The 22457-nt window shown below is 38.1% G+C and overlaps 2 protein-coding genes across 2 annotated transcripts; both read left to right on the top strand.

Annotated features, from left to right (window-relative positions):
- The first annotated feature begins 290 nt into the window (after positions 1 to 290).
- On the top strand, positions 291 to 4102 carry LOC144704767 (phosphoglycerate kinase 3, cytosolic-like). The gene is made up of 6 exons (XM_078577292.1): positions 291 to 817; positions 2207 to 2284; positions 2562 to 2822; positions 2916 to 3233; positions 3496 to 3654; positions 3800 to 4102. The coding sequence occupies exons 1-6, from the start codon at positions 407 to 409 to the stop codon at positions 4007 to 4009; spliced, it is 1437 nt and encodes a 478-aa protein (XP_078433418.1). The 5' UTR covers positions 291 to 406; the 3' UTR covers positions 4010 to 4102.
- Positions 4103 to 13982: 9880 nt separating this feature from the next.
- On the top strand, positions 13983 to 21580 carry LOC144704166 (phosphoglycerate kinase, cytosolic). Its single transcript, XM_078576452.1, has 6 exons — positions 13983 to 14251; positions 17527 to 17604; positions 18348 to 18608; positions 19509 to 19826; positions 20327 to 20485; positions 21212 to 21580. The coding sequence occupies exons 1-6, from the start codon at positions 14060 to 14062 to the stop codon at positions 21404 to 21406; spliced, it is 1203 nt and encodes a 400-aa protein (XP_078432578.1). The 5' UTR covers positions 13983 to 14059; the 3' UTR covers positions 21407 to 21580.
- The last annotated feature ends 877 nt before the right edge of the window (positions 21581 to 22457 follow it).

Here is a 22457-nt window from a genome sequence, read left to right as displayed (position 1 = left end):
TGACAACCAAACGTCAACCCGACTTCTCAAGAAAAATAAAGAAAACTCCTACTTTTACCACTTCCCAGCTCACAAACTCCATCGAAAAAGTCCAATCTTTTTCCTCTGATCCCCTTCCGCCCCCCCCCCCTCTCTCTCCATCTCTATCAAGCATCAAGCATCAAGCATCAACGAACGACCGTCTTCTTGCAAGTTTGCAACCTCTCCTCGAAGATAAGAAAGCGCTGCATTTCAGCCATTGAAGCCCAACCCACCTGGGCCAGACCTCCTCTCCTCCACAGAATCCCCCAGAATCCAAAATCCCCTTCAAAAAACCAAAGGAATAAGACCAACCTTCTTCCCCCCCTTCTTCCCCTCGTCTCACCCTGTCAGCAGCAGCAGCGGAGTAAGACCCAGAAGCCCATCAATGGCGGCCGCTTCTCCCACCTCCTTCTCTCTTCTCCACTCTTCTTCCTCTTCCCGTAGAAATGGCGCGGTTTCCCCAAATGGGTTCTCTCTAAAAAGCCCAATTCGCCGCCTGGGCTTCGCCGGGGCCGCTGCAGACTCCTCCCTGGTGATGAAGATCGCTTCCAGAGTGAGAGAGGTTGGTGGGTCTGCCATTAGAGGACCTCGAGGAGTGGTTTCCATGGCGAAGAAGAGCGTTGGGGATCTCAGCGGAGCTGATTTGAAGGGGAAGAGGGTGTTTGTCAGGGCTGATCTTAACGTCCCCCTCGATGATAACCAGAAGATTACCGATGATACCCGAATTAGAGCTGCCATCCCCACTATCAAGCACCTCACCAGCAATGGCGCCAAGGTCATCCTTTCCAGTCACTTGGTGAGTGAAACCCATCTCTCTCTCTCTCTCTCTCTCTCTCTGTCTCTAATTCTCCGAATTTTTTTTTTTTGAAGAATGTGTTGTGAAATTTTGGGATTTCTCCCCAATTTTTCTGCATTCTCCGTCGGTTTGTGGGGTCTCTTGTGTTGATTGAATTCCGGGTAGAATTTAGATGGTTCTGAGGAGCGAGAATTAAGTTTGGTGAGTGAAACCCGTCTCTCTCTCCATCTCTAATGCTCGGTTTTTTTGAAGAATGTGTTGTGAAATTTTGGGATTTCTCCCCAATTTTTCTGCATTCTCGGTCGGTTTGTGGGGTCTCTTGTGTTGATTGTATTCCGGGTAGAATTTAGATGGTTCTGAGGAGCGAGAATTAAGTTTGGTGAGTGAAACCCGTCTCTCTCTCCATCTCTAATGCTCGGATACTTGGCGTGCATGTGGAATGTGTTCTGAAATTTTCTGCATTCTCCGTCGGTTCGTGGGGTATCTTCTGTTGATTGAATTCTGGGTATGAAGATCTTTCATGTTCTTCCCTCTTGAATTCTGGGTAGAATTTAGATGGTTCTAGCTTTATCTGAGGAGTGAGAATTAAGTTTAGAATCTGTTTGGTACCGAGTGGGATGTCTACATTTCCTTTGAAAACATGTTTCATTTTTGTGTAATATCCACCTCTCTAAATCTATCTATCTATTTATCTCAAATTCTCAAATTCACGATCTGGATGTGGAATGTCCTCTAACAATCTCTTCAGTCGATCAAAGTCTCCTGCATGGAAGTCATTCGTGTTTTTTCCCTTGAGTTGTGGGTAGCATTTAGCTGGCTGTAACTTTATCTGAGTGGGATTTTACAAAACGGCCAATTATTTCTCGATTGGGTTTTCGCCCTTTAGTAAAAGGCGTATTTCTTTTTTTTTTATTCTATTGAAGCGGGCTGCTCATGCATTTTATTATGATCACTACCTCTGTTTCCAGATAGTTAAAGCACTTCTGATCTATATGCATTTTGTTAAATAGTGTGTTTAGAATAAGCTTTATCTGAGTGGGAATTAACTTTAGAATCAATGGCTACCGCCATGGATTTTCTCCCTTCTCAAAAGAACTTGAGATCTATCGGCATTTTAGTATGATCAGTACAGAATTTTAGAATGTTTTTTTATTTAGCATCATTATCCATCACTGTTAGAAGAAGAAATATAGAATTTTGCATCTATATGCATTTTAGTATGATCTGGTATAGCATTTTGTTATGCATTTTATGAATTATATGGCATCACGTTTTGAAAGAAATATAAAACTTGGGATCTACATGCATTTCATTTTGATCAAAATAGACTTTTGGTGATGCATTTTTGTCTGATCTGTCATCACTGATTGTTTCTATTGCTTCTTTCAGGGCCGGCCAAAGGGGGTCACCCCAAAGTACAGCCTGAGCCCACTCGTCCCCAGACTCTCTGAGCTCCTCGGATTCCAGGTCTGAACATCCAACCTCCAACTCTTGTAAATTTTTCCCGCCATGTTCTTGTGATACTACTTGGTTAGCATATGATCACAAATTCATCATCCTTGTCCCTAAACTTGGTCATCATTATCAACAGTTGGATGATATGACAATAAAAATGATGAACCATCATCGTTTTTATTGTCATAATCATCATTGCCATCATAATCATCATCATGATCTTGGCTGACGCCAAACCCAAACCCAACTGACTCATTGCTGAACATTCTCATCCTGTTTGCCTAAACAGGTCGTCAAGGCTGAGGACTCCATTGGCCCCGAGGTTGAGAAGTTGGTTGCTGACCTTCCTGAGGGTGGTGTGCTCCTCCTCGAGAACGTGCGGTTCTACAAGGAGGAAGAGAAGAATGATCCAGAATACGCCAAGAAGCTTGCCGCCCTTGCTGACATCTACGTGAACGATGCCTTCGGTACTGCCCACCGTGCCCATGCATCGACTGAGGGAGTCACCAAGTTCCTGAAGCCCTCTGTGGCTGGATTCCTTCTGCAGAAGGTTGGTGCCAAAATTAAATTATGTTTAAGGTATCCATACTTGATTAATGGCTGGAAAAGGAAGAATTGATGTCGGATGTTTACTGATTTTTAGGAACTTGATTATCTCGTTGGAGCTGTGTCGAACCCAAAGAGGCCATTTGCTGCCATTGTTGGTGGGTCGAAGGTCTCTTCGAAGATCGGTGTGATCGAGTCGCTGCTGGAGAAGGTTGACATCCTCCTCCTCGGCGGAGGCATGATCTTCACCTTCTACAAGGCTCAAGGCCTGTCAGTGGGTTCTTCTCTGGTGGAGGAGGACAAGCTCGAACTCGCCACTTCGCTCATTGCCAAGGCAAAGGCAAAGGGAGTCTCCCTCTTGTTGCCCACCGATGTCATCATCGCCGACAAGTTCGCTCCTGATGCTAACAGCCAGGTATACATCGTATTCTTCCTTCAAAGTAGTTTCTTATCCCTGATACGTTAGCAATGACATATTTTACTTGGATTTCTTTGATAAGATCAGATTTAGCTTCTGTAGAATTTGTTTTAAAAAATGAGCCAACACTAGGATTAAGTTCAGAAATCTTTGGAATTTGAAGATCTATGCATCAAATTTTGGGCCAGTCCCTGACTGTCCGAGATGATTCTAGCTCAGCTCCTGTATGGATTTTTTAATATTTGCATGAATGTTGCAGGTTGTTGCGGCAAATGCCATCCCTGATGGTTGGATGGGTCTTGACATCGGCCCGGACTCTGTGAAGACGTTCAACGATGCTCTTGAGACGACCCAGACCGTCATCTGGAACGGACCCATGGGAGTCTTTGAGTTTGACAAGTTTGCTGTTGGAACAGAGGTACACACCCCAATTCACCACCCATCGATTCGATTTCTCTAATTAACAACAACTTATAAGGAATTCGCATAAATTTAATCACAATGTTATGTACTTGTTATCGTCTTGGTTTGTCTGGTCAACATCTCTTCTTTGTTTTTTGTAGGCCATTGCCAAGAAGCTGGCCGAGCTGAGCGGCAAGGGCGTGACCACGATCATCGGAGGTGGAGACTCTGTCGCCGCTGTCGAGAAGGTCGGCGTTGCAGATGTTATGAGCCACATTTCGACGGGCGGCGGTGCCAGTTTGGAGTTGCTGGAGGGGAAGGAGCTTCCTGGAGTATTGGCCCTGGATGAGGCTGTGCCTGTTGCAGCTTAAGCAGGTTTGACCAGCTTGGCTCGTCGGTCTCCCTCAGGTAATTCAGTCCCCTTCCATCATCTCTAGCTGTATTGTATCTTTTCTAGAGAGAAAGAGAGAGGCTATGAGGATCAGCAATGAGAAGAGAATGTATGTTTGAATAAAAACATCTGAATATTGACATTGTGTCAGGGTCTTAATCAGCCATGTTGTTCATCTGTTCAAAAAAGTCTTTTCTTCCCTTTGATTTTTAAAACGACCAACAAAAGTTGCTGATTTGATGCTTTTAACTTCATTGTTTTTTTTTCTTTGATTGAAGTTTCATTATTGAATTTGGAATAAGAACCCGTTTTAAGAGATGTAAGATAAAAAGAGAAATGGGAAAAGAGAGAGAGATGGAGATAGAGAGAGAGAAGACATGAGAATCATCAACCAGAAGGATGAAATAAATAGATGTAACAATAAAGTGAGACTTGATTCAGAATGAAAATGAGACCCTCTAATTAGGAGTTCGCATATAAAATTATGAGGCATACTTCCCTTTCCAAAATCCAAGACATAGATGAGACATGATGTGAACTCAGAACTTGATTCTCTTATCATGAGACACGTCCTCGGGATGCAGAGAAAGTAATTTAAAACAATTTATTAAAAAATTCAAATAAAAAATTACATAAAAGTTGCTTTATTATGTGAGTAGGTTGTTGTCAAGATGGAATGCAGACGTATGGTAATCTCAATTTTAGGGGTTTTAATTTCGTCGTCGGTAATTGAGATTATTCAATAAAAATTATATTTAACCGTACTGACGAATATTTAGTTAGTGATGAGTACGGATCGTCTCCACAGGAACGCTGATTAATGATTTAATTTTCTGTCTGTAGTGATTATCAGTTGGAGAAGAGATAAATACAAGAGTAGAATCTGCGAGATAGTAATATCGAGGAAATATAAGGAGAATAACGCAGTGTTACATGAATAAGGTGGATGATGCAACGGATACTATAGTGAACGAATGCTCAAACAATATGATGATAAAGATAGAGACGAGATAATGGGGATGTAAGTACGTCAAATGATAAATGAAAAGTTGATTAAAAACTATAATTATGATAACGCTGATGTCGGGAGAGAAACAACGTAAGGCGAAGACACTTACCTTAGATCCTTACATTCCCACACACCCAAGACAACAAGAACACACTTGATGGATCTTAAAACTCATTATCTTTCAATCAGCCCACACAAGTAGGAAGCAAGTTCAATAAAAATTTTACAATGATCCAGGCCTCTATTTATGGATGAGAGAGCATGGATGAAAAGAGAAGAGGTAGACGAAGCAAAGCTGAAAATTTCAGCTCTATCAGATTGTAGACCAAAAGTTGAGCCAATCCTAGCTCTTGATTTCTTTCTCTCTCCTCATCAGCATCCTCATTTTCCGTGTCCGTTAAGAAGTCAAAGCGCATGATATTCCGCACTTTTCGTATTCCGTGCAGGCGCTCTTTGTATTCTGCGCCATGTGTACCTGAAAAAGGACAAAGAAAATAAAATAAAATAAAAATATTAAAAAACTATTTGTCAAGTGCTGACGTGGCAGAGCGTCAGCGTGCCATGTCACCCTCTTCTTTCTTCTTTTTTTGTTTTAAATGAGTGGACGTGAGCCTGCCACGTCACCCTGTGCAAAAAGAACATAAAAAATACTTCAAAAAATCATATTAAATAAAATAAAAGACCAAAAATACGTATAAATATATTTTTTTTACTTAGAAAATTCATATCTTTCCAAATTTGATGTCTAAAAAATCCAGAAAAATCATATTCTGTCTCAAAAGTTATATTCTTTTAGAATTCATTGTTAGAAAATCCCAAAAATGCAAAAAATTCAGAAAATTGTTTTAAAAATAAATTTAATCATTTTAAGCTTGATAACATTCAAATATGAGTCATTTAAAATGCAAATATACATGTAAATATGATCATATTGAAGCGCTAAACATGCATGTTATCAATGTGCATGTACAAGATATTATTGAATTGGACATCCCCAATATGGGTAAGTTTATGGACGAAACCTTATGCTCGTCTTCTTTGTGATAAGGGATAAGGGATATGAGATGTGACTTTGCGTGAGAGTTATCCAGCCCTTGCCAATTCCAAATTAGACTTGGAATAATGATTAGGTGCTATAGATATATGTCGATTATGATCAGTTCTTTGACATGATCTAGCAGGGGACATTATGCGTGTGGAATAACATACCCATCCTCATTATAGCATTTATTATTCATGTCTGGTACTACTATAAATTATGTATTTTATGGGCAAGACTTAATTTGGCTCTTTCTCAATTTGGTTCTTGATTTGCAATTGTAAAAACCATGAAGATGCATCCATGAAGATCTTCGATGAAGACATGGAATATGCATCCACACATCTTCTCCCTTTGTTCAAGCAGCAGTGGCAGCACATGTTTGGGCAAAGATCCCTGTTGTAGTAGATTTATTCAATTCACAAATAATTATTCTGTCCCAGCCTATTCAGCAAGCCAACTTCTGTACCTTACCAAGTTTATATCCCATGGAAAAGGACTTTGTGCCATTCCATTAAATAAAAAATATAATATATACTGGTTGTACGTTGATGCCTTAATATAAAATGCCTTATAAGATCCGTTTCCAATCAGTTGTGATAAGGGAAATTATACAATTTTAGATAGTCTATTTAAAAGATATGAAAGGAAAGGCAATAAATATGTTATTTTGAGGGTCATACTGACACACTAGACATTCATGATCATTGTTTCCCTTCATTTTAAATTTCATTATTTAATCCCAATTAAATTATTTAAAGATATGCAAGTATGGAAGGAGAGAAAGAGAGAACTTATTATGATCATCTACAAGATAATGGTTTATTTTAATAAAAAATATAGTTGAGGATCCTGCACATACTAAAAATTTATTTGTTTTTAAAATACTTGCCCATTTGTTACCACATTTGAGCCATTATCATTTACTTCTTATTTAAATAAGAACTAAATAATAATGGCTCAAATGTGGACCCCAAGATATATTTTTCAGCAGAAATATTGGAAGTAAAAGATATATCAATAAATTATTGGTTAAGTATAAATTATGAGATAGAGAGACATTCCAGCTCAGGTTTGCACAACTATTGATATGGACCCCAAGATAGGGATGCACTTCAAGAATGAGATGCAGAGACACCACTAATTTATCAATAATATATGTTTAAAAATGATTAACAAATTTAATATACAATTTTTTTTTATGTAAGTAGGAGCCACCAGATTGTGACACTACGTGACGTGCCATGCTAAACCCTACACCAATTTAATGTACTTTCAAAATAAAAAAATAAATGAACTATTGTTCTTTAAACTTAGTTTCTTATTATTCACTTCATAGTAAATGCTGGGATATATAATAAGCCTTGTCATGGTTGACCTAAAAAAAAATGAGTGCTTGTTTAGATAAAAATAGAATTTGCATAGGTTAATATACACTATTACCTGGCCTTGGTCCTGCTTATTATTCAGATACCTTTTTGAAATAGCATTTTATTAAGTATTTTTCAGACATTATATTTTAGTACAGATAATAAATACGAATTACATAATCTAATGGTATTAAATGATTTTATTGAAGTCTAAACCAATATATGATTAACTGCGTTGGGTTTCTTTAAGATCACATGATTGATATATGTTAAGAAATAGGAAAATAAAAACATCCCAGCTTAAGATTCAAACTAATTGGGTTGCAGTTATTTATGAAAATATTAGGAAATTCTCTTTTTTAATTATGAAATTAAACTTTTCTCGATAAAAGGCTTGATAAACCATATAAGTGCAATGATATTAATGGTTAGATGTTTGATACTTAATAAAAATGGTGCAGAGATAGAAGACAAAATAGAGAGAGTAGGGAGAGAGTGAAGAGAAAATAGAGAGAGAGGAGAAAATAGAGAGAGAAGAGAGAGTGAAGAGAAAATAGAGAAGAGAGAGAATAGTGAAGATAAAATAGAGAGAAGAAAGAGAGAGTGAAGAGAAAATAGAGAAGAGAGAGAGAGAGTGAAGAGAAAATAGAGAGAAGGGAGAGAGAGTGAAGAGAAAATAGAGAAGAGAGAGAGAGAGTGAAGAGAAAATAGAGAGAAGAGAGAGAGAGAGTGTGTGAAGAGAAAATAGAGAGAAAAGAGAGAGTGAAGAGAAAAATAGAGAGAGAATAGAGAGAAGAGAAAAGAAAGGAGAGAGAAGACAGAGAGAAAAAGGAGAAAAGAAAATAGGGAAGAGAGAGAAGGCAGAGAGAGAATATAGAGAGAAAGGGAGAAAAGAGAGAGAAGATAGAAGAGAGAGAAGTTAGAGGGAGAAGAGAGAGAAGAGGGAGAAGATGGAGACGAGAGAGAAATTAGAGAGAGAAGAGAGAGAAAGGGAGATAGAATAAAGAGAAAGCAAAGAGAGAGAAGAGAGCACCTGCGACTAGGGATTGTCCAACCAATATTCGTCTGATATCTGGTATCAGACAACTGATATCCGATATCCGGAAGAATACCAGGGCGGTGTCTGATATCAGATATTGGATATCGGTCGATATCCATCCTTTATGTCTAGACGGATATCGAAGACGAAAATCAGAGGGGTAAGGACGAAACGGGCATCAGATACTGGATATCAGATGTTGATATCCAGCTATTAGAATCAGTAGCCGGATATCGATATCCGATATCGATAGAAAAAATAATATTTATCATCACATTCATCGATTTATGTACACCAACGTCGTATGTTATTGATATGTTTTTAATCTCAGTTAATGTAAACAACGCAAGATTTCTATTTTCTTCCATATGGATAACAGGATTCAAAATTTACTGTAAACTCAGAATCCTGTTATCCCATATGGAAGAAAATAGTAATATTACGCTGTATTTATTAAATGAGGTAGAATATATATTAAATAATATAATAATATTTTAATAAATAGGTACTATATTTTAAGCCCGTTATATAAAATATATTTAATATATTAATACCTCGTCCAATAAATACAGCTCATTTAATATATTTAATATAATAAATAGGTTCTATTGTCTTCCATATGGTATAAAAGAATTCGGAGTTTGATGTTAAACTCCAAATCCAGTTATCCCATATGGAAGAAAAAAAAAGATTCAGCTGTATATAAATAAAAGAGCCACTTAACAAATAAAAAAGCTCTCTAATTACCCTCTTGCCCACGTTGATCCTTTCTAACCGCTACAAAATGATGGTGAAATTATATTTTTAACAACCTTTCTAAGTTGGATGCCAAAATCTGATATCCACGTCAGATATCTGATATCATCATCTTCCCCAAGAGACAAACGCTGATGATGACATCGAGACAGATATCGATATCGAATACCAGTACCGTAACAACCGATATCTGATATCCAGATATCAGAAAAAGATGATACCGAAGATTTGATTTTTGGTAGGGTTTGACGGACCCGGTCTGGTATTGTTTTTTGGCATGGACCTAAACCTTACCTAAAGTTCGGTCTGGTTAGGATCCAATCTTGCTCGGACCCGGTCTGGCCCCGGTCCCGTCAACTTGACCAGTCAAAGTCAAAGATGAAAAATTGGCAAGAAATTTTCCTAAAAGAATATTGCATTACAAGGAAATTTACAATATCCATCTTGGAAAGTGAAAAGCACCATTTAGATGTTGCTTCCTAGCTCTCTTCAATTCGATCAAGGCACAATCTCCAAAGTAACATTGATTTGGCACCACCTTGCTGTTACAACCTAAAAGAAGCATAGACATATATCATGAGTAAACAACACACAATGGGAAAAGGCAATCTAAATTTTGAAAAATGATCATAAAACTTTTAGTCTTAATCGTCATCCTATGAAATTTCCTCCACTTCACCATCTTCCTCTTTGTTCTCCTCATCGGCTTTATAAGTCCAACATTTTAAAGTCATCAAAATGGATATAGATTCTACAGATAGCTGTCCTCTTTTGAAAGTGAAAATTCCTTTTCCTGCTGAAAAGAGACGCTCTGATGGCACACTCAACGCACATATAGAGAGGAACTCATTTGCGACAGTCGCAAGATGTGGATATTTTGCAGACCCAACTTCAGACTACAATTTGAGTGGGTCATCACGAGGACCAATGCAAGACTCTTTCAAGTATTTATCTGATTCACTTTTAGTGGATCTTTGACTTGGACTTGTAGTTTCATTGTCACGCTCCATCAGTGCAACCATTAATTTTGAGCATTTTACAAGTGTAGGTGGTTGTTCTTCAATAGTTTGTTGGTTAGTGGAAGTTAAATAGCTGGACACTTTATTGAGCAATTGTACAGTAGTGCGGATGAAGAAAATTTTTTCATCATCGAGAATAAACTAAAGCTTCTTTTGTGGGTCTAACATTGTCGCAACGGGGAACATAGGCTTTAACTTCAAGTGATGTTGATAATCTATCAATTTCTCCTTCGCTGCACCATATGCAATTTTAAGCGACCTTGTTTGTTCCTTGATTGGTGACCTTGAGAGTTCAGGATGTATATCATCCAGCACATGAATAGCAGAGTCTAATCGATCTAACAGAAGTTGACGCACCCTCAAAACAATAGATGATGTAATGGTTCGTGACTGCAAAAGGATGTTAGTAGCATCATGAAAGCCTTATAGTTCATCAGAAAACCTTACCAAGAGATCCCATTTTTCAGCCATGATTGAATAGCTAACTTTGTTTGTGTTTAGATGATCACTTGCCATCTTATCTAACACAATTCTCTTCTTGTAAGCTGCCTCAATCATTTCATATGTAGAGTTCCACTTGGTGGGCACATCTTCAATGAGAAAGTTTTGATTTTCCATGCCCAAATCATGACATAAAGTACGAAAGTGGTGAACTCTCTGTGGTGATGCTCCAACTGCAAGGACAAGTCTTTGAAATCTATATAGAATTTATTTAAATGAAATCTGAGTATTATTAAGGAGGATATCTTGGTCATCAATATCTTTGCAAAGTGAGCTTGTTTCCCCTGTAATGTGAGTCAAATTATGTGCCAAATGTTTTCAAAAGAAGGATTTTCATTAGAAAAAGTTAAAAACGTTAAATACGTAGCTCCTTCAGGCCTCTTTGAACTACCAAATTTAGAATATGTGCCATGTATGTTGCGTGCTATTGGTTGGTGAAGTCTGAACCAGAACACTTCATGAACCTTTCTAAAGTTTCAACCATGGTTTTATTATTACTAGCATTGTCAGTTGTGATGGTGAGCACCTAGGAAAAAAAGAAAAACAATTCAAACATGTAATTGCTACATAATAAAAATTGATGATTACATACCTTGTTGGTAAGATTATAGTCCTTCAACACATTGTGCACTACCTCTGCCAAGTATGCACCTTGATGAGAACCAATTATTTGGCAAACACTTAGAACTTGTTCACGAAGTATCCATGTTGTATCAGTCCAATGAACAGTGATCCCAAGTATAGCTACATGGTTTGAGGTTGTCCAAGTGCCCGTCGTGAGTGACACTTTTTATATTGGTTTGAGTTCTTCTTTCAGCTTCTAATTTTCCTGCGTAAATATTTCAGCTGTTGTGCGTCATACAGTCTTGGAACTTGAAATATATGCATCATCACTTTGTACATAGAAGGTTAAAACATTCTTAAATTTTGGATGGCCAATAAGTGAGAATGGTAGATCCACCCTCACATCAAGGTCCAACAAAAGTGCTTTTTCTTGTTCCAGAGATCTGCCTGAATACTTTGAAGTTTTTGTCAAATAACCTGAGATAGGTTTTACAGCAATAGGAGGCTTTAAGTCATTGTATTCCTTGATAAGCCATGCTTTTAGGTGCTTCCATAACTTTGATGTGCTCCCCATCTTATCCTTTGTCATGATTCTATTTGTTCTTTTACAAAGCTTGCATTTGTAGTTACCGTCACTATTTTTAATATAGTACTGCAAGACAGGCGATGACTTTTGACGATGGGAAGTCGGGGAGTCATCCATTATCTCTAATTCAGTTCTTGCAGTGTCCAGTACTTGGTATTCATGAATCCAAAGCTGATTCGACTTGGAACTTAAAGAGAAAATAATAGATGAGATAGTGCAAGAGTACTAACCAACATAATAAGAAATAAGAGTACCAAAACAAAACCAACTAGAACATGAAAAACAAATATTCTTCTAGTATAAAATAATAAGAAAAAAATACGAAAAAAAGGAGAAGAAGAGGACAATAAAAATAAAGAAAAATGAAAAAAGAAGAATAAAATAAGAAGAGAACAAAAAAGGAAGAGAGATGAAAAAAAGAATAAAAGGAGAATAAAAGAAGAAGAAGAGAACAATAAAAGGAAAGAATATGAAAAAAGAAGAATAAAGGAAGAGTAAAAGAGGAAGAGAACAATACAAAGGAAGGAATATGAAAATAAGAAGAATAAAAGGAGAATAAAAGAAGAAGAGAATAAAAATAAGAAGATAACAAAGATGAAAAAAACGAAGAAGAGAAAAGAGGAAAAGAAGAATAAAGAAAAATAATATATGATAAGAGATAAGAGAAAAAAAGATGAAAATAAGAAGAAAAGAGAAGAATAAAGACGACCTGAAGTGAAGATAAGAAGAAAGGAGTATGATATTAGAAGAAAAAGAAGAATAAAGGAAGACAAGAAGTAATGAAGATCAGAAGAGAAGAAAAAGTAAAAGAGGAATACGACAAGAAGATAAGAACAAAAAGAAATAATAAAAAGAAGAAGAAGAAGATAAGAGTAAATAAAGATGAAAAGAAGAAGAGAAGAATAAAACAAGAAAATAAGAAAAGAATAAGAACGAGCATAGTAAGAAATAAGAAATAAGAGTATTAACGAACATATTCAGAAATAATAGTTGGAGGGGGGCGGCTGCGAGCGTGAGGAGGGCACGTGGCAGCAGTGGTGGGCAGAAGCAAGGGGGACGGCGGCGAGAGAGGTGGGGGGGAAGGTGAGGCGATGGCGAGAGATCGGGGGGAAAGGGGGGCCGGCCAGCGCGAGGGGGGAAGGGGGGCGGCGGCGAGTGCGGGGGAAACGCCGAGCGCTCGAATCGGCGAGGGGAGAGACAACAGACGAGCGGGGGCGGCGGACGAGCGCGGGGGTAGCGGGCAATGGGGAAGGAGATGGGCAGTGCGTGGGATGTGGATCGTGCATGGGGGTGAGAGGCAAAGCTCTCGGGGTTGACCAACAAAAAACATTATATATTTTTTAAATATACACCCGTACCGATCCGGACCGATCAACCAGTAGGGATCGGCAAACGTAATCCGTCACGTCACACGTCACTGTGACGGACACGTGATGGATGATGTGACGGTGATGGTGACCGAATGCATGGGGCGTGACGGTGATGGTGACGCGTGATGGGCTCTACGTGATGGTGACCGGATACCCCGGGATGCGTGACGTGACGACAGTTCCATCACGGATGACGGCCGTGACGGATTAACATAGAAAAATAAATATCATAAATATTAACATAGCAAAATAAATAATATTATGCTTCGACTATGTTTATTAACATAATAAAAAGAAATCTTATTATTTCCGTCAGCGGTGACGAAGACGGTGTCACGGTGACGGTGACGTGAAGAAAATTTTAAACTTCCTCGGACGCATGACGAGACGGTGGCGTGATGAATATTTCGTCACGATACCATTCATCACGGGTCGTCATCCGTCCCGTCACGTCACGTGCGTCACGTCCCGGACATGCCGTTTCCTGTCGGCTGGTCCCCCTGGAAATGGTGGACCGCCGGTTCCGGTCCCGGGTCCAAAATGTCAAACCCTAATTTTCGGTATCCAATACAGCATCTGTCCTGATGCCGTAGTCCGACACTAGTATCGGGATAGATGAGGCCCGCACAAGGGGATGCACACGTCAGCATGTCGTCATCCCTCACAGGAGCCAGGACCCTATTTAAACCGAGATTTTGGGGCTCAGATCGAGCCCACTCGCAGTCACTCAGCAGATTTCTCAGCTCGAAGAGGGAAGGAAGAGGAGGAGATCGAGAGATGGCGAAGAGGAGCGTGGGAGATCTCCAGGAGGCCGATCTCAAGGCCAAGAAGGTCTTCGTCAGGGCCGATCTCAACGTCCCTCTCGACGAGCACCTCAACATCACCGACGATACCAGAATCCGCGCCGCCATCCCCACCATCAAGTACCTCATCGACCGCGGAGCTCGCGTCATTCTCTCCAGCCACCTGGTGAGGGCTTCGATCCTAGGATTACTGTTATATTTGTGTTTTTTTAAAGGTTTGTTTTGAGGAATTGGTTTGTTTGGTGCTTTTACTGTTGTTATTTTATTTTTGGACGCCTTTTTCGTGGATTTTTAGCTTATCGTCTCGGATTTTAGTCGGATTGTGAACCTGTTGGCTTTTTTTATAACGCATGATTTCAATGTTTGTCATTAATTTTTGGCTTAACTTGAGTTTTGTACTAAACTATCGCTATTATTTATATTGGATGATTTTTTCGTTGATTTTTATGTTATTTTCATGGATTTTAGTCGGATTTTGAACCTGTTGGCTTTTTTCAATGCATTATTTGAATGTTTTTCATTAATTTTTGGTTTAACTCGAGTTTTGTACTGAACTATAAGTATTATATTATGTTGGACGACTTTTACGTTGATTTTTCTTCTATTCTCTTGGAGTTTAAGACGGATTATGAACCTGTCGGATTTTTCAGTGCACGATTTCGATATTTGTCTTGAATTTTTGGCTTACCTTCAGTTTTTTACTGAACTGTTGTTTTTATTTTAAATTCGAATGGATTTTCCATGATTTTTCTGCTATTCTCGTGAGTTTTGTGGTATGCGCTGCTGTTTTGGTGGCGTTCTCTTCGGATTACGGACCTGTTGACTTTTTTCAATGCATGATTTCAATGTTTGGCATGATCTTTTGGCTTGCCTTCAGTTTTGTACTGAACTATTGTTATTATTTGACTTTTGAGGATTTTTTCGTTGAAGTTTCTTCTATTCTCATGATTTGTTTAGTCGGCGCTGCTGTTTTAGTGCCGTTCTCCTCGGATTATGAACCTGTTGGCTTTTTCCAGTGCATGTTTCAATGTTTGTCATGAATGTTTGGCTTACCTTCAGTTTTGTACTGAACTATTATTATTATTTTGATTTTGGACGATTTTTTCGTTGATTTTTATGCTATTCTCGTGATTTCTTCAGTCTGCGCTCGGATTATGGAACTGTTGGACTTTTTTCAATGAATGTTTTAAATATTTGTCATGAATTTTTGGCTTACCTTCAGTTTTTTATTATTTTATTTTTGATGATCTTTTTGTTGATTTCTGCTAGTCTCATGAATTTTCGAGACAGCGCTGCTGCTTTGGTACCTTTCTCTTCGGATTATGAACCTGTTTGCTTTTTTTAATGCATGATTTTTCGGCCTGGTGTTTTTATTTAACTGCTTCAATGTTTGTCATGACCCGACAGATTGGCTGGTGATTTATTATTGTTACTTTCCTTTGAATGTCTTTTCAGTCTCTAATAGAATTCTCTTGATTTGTGGTTGTGTTTTTGCTCAACTTTTTCAATTTGTCTTGAGAAAAATGATGGCATGTAACTGTAATATTATTACTCTTAAGACTAAGTATTTCATTTGTTTCGAGACTCGACTGCTGCTTTGTTTTCTCTTCACTTTGTAATCTGAAACTGTTCGCCTTTGTCAATCCTTCACTTTCTGCTACAGTGATCCATTATTGTGTGTAAAATCGGTTGTGATTTCTAGACACCAGTTACGAGATTTGATCTCTGAGTTACTATTTTGCGTTTGTACGCACCCTTTTCAACGACCAAAATGACACTTTGCTATTTTATTCTCACGAATTTTTCTTTCAAAAACGTAGTTAGAATGGCTGTTTCATTGATATCTGAAATTCTCATGGTTTTGCGGTTGTATTTTTGTTTAAATTTTTTGATTTTTTAATGAAAAAATGATGATCTGTACCTTTTTTTTGAAAGAAAGATGGAAGATCAGCCAATAACGGTGATCGACCCAATGATTTGCTACTTCATAATTATTACTTTGTTTTGAATGTATGCAAATTATGATGATTTGCAGTTGTGTTTCGGCTTGTGTTTTGCAAAAAAATGTTATCAGAAAAATGGTGATCTGCTTATTATTATTTATTTATTTTGAATTTATTTTCATTGATTTCTGCAATTCCCACGACTTGCCGTTTTTCTTTTTTTTGCTTATCGTCTTCAATGTTTGTATCGAGAAACGATAATCTGAATGAGTTTCTTTTTAATCTTTTTTTCATGAATTTCTTGCTGCTAATCATGCAAAATTGATACGTGTGAATCATGCAAAGCCTTTCTCATCAATAGTGATTCGTGTGAATCATGCAAGATTGATATCTCCTCAGTAATCATATTCTTGAGGGATCAATAGACGGGTGTTTGAGAACCTTTTGACGTTTGTCACGAAAAAGTGATGGTTTGCAACTTAATAGTTATTACTTTCTAACGAACAAGTTATTCATTGATTTTTTGAAGTTGTCTTGAATTTTCGAGGTTCCACTGCTGATTTGGTGTCTCCTCCCCTTTTTTCACGGGATGAATTTTCTGTTTTCCGAGGTCCTCAGCGTACCTTTTTTGAGTAACTTTTTCTTCAGTCTAAAAATTCATTGCAATGTCCTTTGCTTCTTTATTTTGCTTCCCTAGTTGTGAAAATCCAGCTGTAGAACAGCCCTTGGACTCTTTTGCGGATGGATCATAAAAATTGATGAGAAAATTGTCCTTATCTAGTAATATACGATAATTCCGAATGTAGGCCAGGTGTAAAATGTGCATTAGTGGCGGTCTGTTGTCCTTGATGAAAGAAATAATATTGTTAATGATCTAGAAAGGGCTTATTAATTTAATTCAAAAAAAAGAAAGGGCTTATTATTTAATGAGGTTTTTGCAGGGGGTTCTCATATGACTTTTCACTCGTCCATTGTTTTAAAGGAAACAAGTAATCCTTTTCCTCTATTGTTTTGTGGGGTAATTTCATCGTGGAAGAAAAATATTCGCTTACCTTTCTTTCTGTCACAACATGATTGAAATCTTTTATAATGTTTACGATTTATCATTTTTCAGAATATTTATGGCATTTATTTCCTTTTTCGATCGTACACAACAAGGATTTGCGAGTGATTTGCGTCAGTTTATTCATAGGCTGAGTTTCTGCCTATTTTATCTTCGTTTGATTTTACCTTCATAAATATTTTTTTATTTCCTTTTTTCAATCCTGGCTCCCTCTATTCTCCCTGCTTTACCTTAGTTTTCTTCATTTTTCTTAAGTCGCTAGAACAAGAGGTGAGAATGACAATGGCACATTGTTGGAAATTAGTTTGTCGGTTGTCTAAAATATCAAAATGCTGCGTCTTAAGACGTATACTTCTTTCTCTTGCTTAAATTGATGAGTCTGGTGTCAGACGGCTGATTTCCATGTCACTTATGTTAATCTTTTGTGATATTCAGGGGCGCCCTAAAGGCGTTACCCCCAAGTACAGCTTGAAACCTCTGGTCCCAAGACTGTCAGAGCTTCTTGGTATCAATGTAAGACTTAATGCCCTACCATGTTTATTTTTCATCGAAATGTAATTTATCATTCTGGGTTGCCAGATCATGATGAATTCCTCATAGCCATCGTCATCTGTTTTTTGATCGAGACAAATGGCAAAACAATGATGGGAGAATGAAGAGATTGTTAGACACGATAATGAGATGAAATCAAATTTGCTTATTTGGAGGAGGACAATGATGAATTGTGGCGATCATCATCAAAATCATCTGATTGAAAATTCGTCATCATCTCGGCATCTTCTCGTCATCTTACATCATCATCTTTTCGTAGTCTCATCATTGTCTTGACATTAGTATTGTATCAAAACAGATGATGATGATGACTATGTCAACGAGGGATTCATCATCATCTGCCAACCTTGGATGATAATAGGGTTCACATCCAGGATGTCGATTCGATGAATAAATGATGACTATATTCTCTTCATCATCATCTGTTTTTGGTGCAATACTAATTTGAAAGGCAATGATGAGAGGATGCCAAATTTTCAGTCATGATTTTGATGATGATCATCATGATTCATCATTGTCATCTGTTTTTGGTATGAGACTAATAAGGAGATAATGATGACCAATAATGATAAGACGATGACGAATCAGTCATCGAATTACTTGGACAATGACTCGACGCATCATTTTGCATTGTTATTGTCGATTTGTCGCTGTCATCTGGGATGCTGAATCATATTATCATCTGATGTCCTTGTTTTGAACAGGTTGAGATAGCGAATGACTGCATCGGAGAAGAAGTTGAGAAATTGGTCGCGGCCTTGCCCGAGGGAGGTGTATTGCTCCTCGAGAATGTGAGATTCTACAAGGAAGAAGAGAAGAACGATCCCGACTTCGCGAAGAAATTGGCTTCTCTGGCCGATCTTTATGTTAATGATGCGTTCGGAACGGCTCATCGCGCGCATGCCTCTACCGAAGGGGTCACTAAATACCTCAGGCCTTCCGTCGCCGGGTTTCTCATGCAGAAGGTACGGCCGTATATTCTATTTTTTCTTATTTCTTACTTTATTTTGAACATCCGCTATTCTCTACTAGATGCCGTTCTCGGATTCTCGTAGACTGGCATTCTTTCAGAACCTAATTTGACTTTTTTGGCGCTGCGTTGTTGTAGACTTTTTCTTCGCCACTCCTAAAATTTCTTATTTTTATATTTTATATTTATATTTCTTATTTATTTATTTTATATTTTATATTTCTTATTTATTTATTTATTTTATATTCTATATTTCTTATTTATTTATTTTATATATTATATTCTTATTATATTTCTTATTTATTTATTTTATATTTTATATTTCTTATCATATTTCTTATTATCTTTCTTATTTATTTATTTTATAAATGAATCTCGGTGGCAAATGTTTAGTCTCTGATGTGACTCCTGTTTTTGAAAATAAAGTCTTGTGCATTTTAGGTCAAATTACTTAATATATAGTTTATATTTTCCCTTTATACGGTAATTACAAGAGAACCGTACAGGGGTATATGCCCAATTTCAGAAAATGTAAGGTCAAGAGTGTAAAACAGAGAAAGACATCATGTCGACGCAGACAAGTTCCCTCCCTCTCTCTCTCTCTCTTTTGTCAGATCATTTTCCGTCCCTCGTAGAGTTCTACGACAATTATGATACTTCAATATTCGACAATTATTCTCTTTTGTCAGATCATTTTCTTACTTCTATTACTATTACAGACTTATTATCCATACCCCAACCCATGCGAGGGGTATTTTGGTCATTTTTTGCTCATGGATGTCCTCTTTAAAATAAGGCAGGCAGTGAAATTGTGAATTTTTGAGTTACAGTTCTCTCTCTTTTATCAGATTAATGATTCCCTGTATCTTATTCGTAAACTGAAATTTTCTATCAGGAACTCGACTATCTTGTCGGAGCCGTGTCCAACCCTACGAGGCCATTCGCAGCGATCGTCGGAGGATCGAAGGTTTCGTCCAAGATCGGCGTCATCGAGTCTCTCTTCGAGAAGGTTAATCTCCTGCTTCTCGGCGGAGGGATGATCTTTACCTTCTACAAGGCCCAGGGTTATTCGGTTGGTTCGTCTCTGGTGGAAGAAGACAAGCTCGAGCTCGCCACGGCACTGATCGAGAAGGCCAAGGCTAAAGGAGTGTCCCTTCTCTTGCCCACCGATGTCGTTGTGGCCGACAAGTTTGCCCCTGATGCAAATAGCCAGGTATGATGATTATAATCGTAGATTTGAAGAAAATTTCATTTGAGATGTTTTTTGTATTCATCTTGGTAAAGTTTAGTCTAGAAATGTGTAATTTGTTGAAGATATGTGCAATTTATTTTTTATTTTTTATTACTTGAACCTATTTGGCTTGAATATTCTATCTGACTAATTGATTTAGTTCATGCGTTTATTGTTCTCCATGTGATATTTGTTTGATATCAAAAGTATTTAAAATGCATCTTCATGATTCTGAGTTGCATCTTTATTGGATAACTAGCTTTTTTCTTTTTTTTTTCTTCTGGGAAGGTCACCAACTTTGTGTGATCTCCCCTATCCTTATTTTCAAAAAAAAAATATTATTAGCTTTTTTCTTGAAAAAAATTCATTTCTAGGCAAAGCTGAATATGCTTAAAAGAAAATGTCTGGATGTAGGAATTTCTAAATATATTTATATTTCTTTTTGATTCAAAATAATAATATCGAGTCGCCTTGTCTTGCAGATTGTGCCGGCATCAGCCATCCCGGACGGCTGGATGGGCCTCGACATCGGTCCGGATTCCATCGTAACCTTCAGCGAGGCGCTTGATAGCACCAAGACTGTTATCTGGAACGGGCCCATGGGAGTCTTCGAGTTTGCCAAATTTGCTGCCGGTACCGACGTAAGATTACTCAAACCCTAAACGTTAAACCCTAAACCCCAAAACCCTAAAACCTCCTTCGAGTGATGCACGATCACATGAATTCAAAGGAAACCCTAAACCCGGTACCGACGTAAGACTACTCAACCCCTAAACCTTAAACCCTAAACCCCAAAACCCTAAAACCTCTGAATGATGGACGATCACATGAATTCAAAGGAAACCCCAAAACCTAAACCGGGTAAGATTACTCAAACCCTAAACCCCAAAACCCTAAAACCTCCGAGTGATGCACGATCATATGAATTCAAAGGAAACCCTAAAACCTCCGAGTGATGCACGATCATATGAATTCAAAGGAAACCCTAAAACCTAAACCAGGTACTGACATAAGATTACTCAAACTCTAAACCTTAAACCCTAAACCCCAAAACTCTAAAACCTCTGAGTGATGCATGATCACATGAATTTAAAGGAAACCCTAAACCCGGTACCGATGCAAGATTACTCAAACCCTAAACCCCAAAACCCTAAAACCTCGGAGTGATGCATGATCACATGAATTCAAAGGAAACCCTAAACCCTAACCCCAGTACCAACGAAAGATTACTCAAACCCTAAACCTTAAACCCTAAACCCCTAAACTCTAAAACCTCCGAGTGTTGCGCGATCACATGAATTCAAAGGAAACCCTAAGCCCTTTACTTTGAGCATTTTGTAATTTATTTCTTGGTTAAAATTTCCCAGGCAATTGCGAAGAAGCTGGCTGAGCTGTCAGGAAAGCGGGTGACGACCATAATCGGCGGTGGAGACTCGGTGGCGGCGGTGGAAAAGGCGGGGCTGGCCGATAAGATGAGCCACATCTCGACGGGCGGCGGCGCCAGCCTGGAGCTGCTGGAGGGCAAGCCTCTTCCTGGTGTTCTTGCCTTGGACGACGCGTAAGTTCGCTCATCTCCTGACCCATAGACAATAATTTCACTCTTTTTTCGGCGTTTTCTTGTGCTGGTCAACTCCTTTTTAAACAATGGTTGCCCTGTGCCAAAACAATGAGCTGGAAACTTGACTGCTGGCATCCTTTTCTGGGTGAATAAATAATAAATTGCCTGTCCCCCAGAATCTTGGTGTAGTTGCTCCATGAGTAGTCTTCTTCATGATGTTTTTTATTAGGTTTAGGTTTCTTCTCTCAGTTAGAGATGGTACTTTTTGATTACTCCATCTCTGTATCTATCTCTATCTCTATCTCTGTCTCTGTCTCTGTCTCCGTCTCTATTGCTCTATCTATCTCTGTATCTATCTCTATCTCTATCTCTATCGCTCTATCTATCTCTATTGCTCTATTTAACTCTGTATCTATCTCTATCTCTATCACTCTATCTGTCTCTGTATCTATCTCTATATCCATCTCTATCTCCATCTCCATCTCCATCTCCATCTCTGTGCTATCTCTGTATCTATCTCTATGTCCATCTCTATCTCCATCTCTGCTCTATCTCTATATCTATCTCCATCCCTATCTCTACCTATTTCCATCTCCATTTCCATCTCTGCTCCCTCTGTATCTATTGCTCTCCCTATATTTACCTATTCCATTGCTATCTTGAACTCTCTTTCATCTCTATCTCTATCTGCAAATCTATTTATATCTCTATCTATATCTCCATGCATATCCCTATTTTTATCTATTTCTATTTCCACCTCAATCTCTTTCTCCGTCTATCTATTTATCTGTCGACAAACATATCTCTGTATATATATCGATGTCTATCTCTATCTGTATCCCTATGTTTATATCTATCGCAATCACTATCTCAATCTCTTTCTTTGACTCTCTACCTGAGAATGGAAACCAACTCTCAGGAAGAGATGGTACCTTTTAATACTTTTGAATGGTAGTTATTCCATCTGTTCAACCCTAAGCCTAGTTCTTGTAATAAGTCATGAATATAAAAAGCATTTCTGTTGAAATTTTCATCCAAAATTAGGCTTAGACAGT

This window comes from Wolffia australiana, chromosome 6, assembly GCF_029677425.1.
Source record: "Wolffia australiana isolate 7733 chromosome 6, ASM2967742v1".
Lineage (NCBI taxonomy): Eukaryota > Viridiplantae > Streptophyta > Magnoliopsida > Alismatales > Araceae > Wolffia > Wolffia australiana.
Note: the sequence above shows the minus strand (reverse complement) of the source record. Positions and strands in the feature narration are given on the sequence as shown.

Coding starts and splice junctions, on each gene's coding strand:
- LOC144704767 (XM_078577292.1), top strand. CDS start 407: ATGGCGGCCGCTTCTCCCACCTCCTTCTCTCTTCTCCACTCTTCTTCC. Junction 3,234..3,495: donor CTCCTGATGCTAACAGCCAG/GTATACATCGTA, acceptor TGAATGTTGCAG/GTTGTTGCGGCAAATGCCAT. Junction 3,655..3,799: donor AGTTTGCTGTTGGAACAGAG/GTACACACCCCA, acceptor TGTTTTTTGTAG/GCCATTGCCAAGAAGCTGGC.
- LOC144704166 (XM_078576452.1), top strand. CDS start 14,060: ATGGCGAAGAGGAGCGTGGGAGATCTCCAGGAGGCCGATCTCAAGGCC. Junction 18,609..19,508: donor CCGGGTTTCTCATGCAGAAG/GTACGGCCGTAT, acceptor ATTTTCTATCAG/GAACTCGACTATCTTGTCGG. Junction 20,486..21,211: donor AATTTGCTGCCGGTACCGAC/GTAAGATTACTC, acceptor AAAATTTCCCAG/GCAATTGCGAAGAAGCTGGC.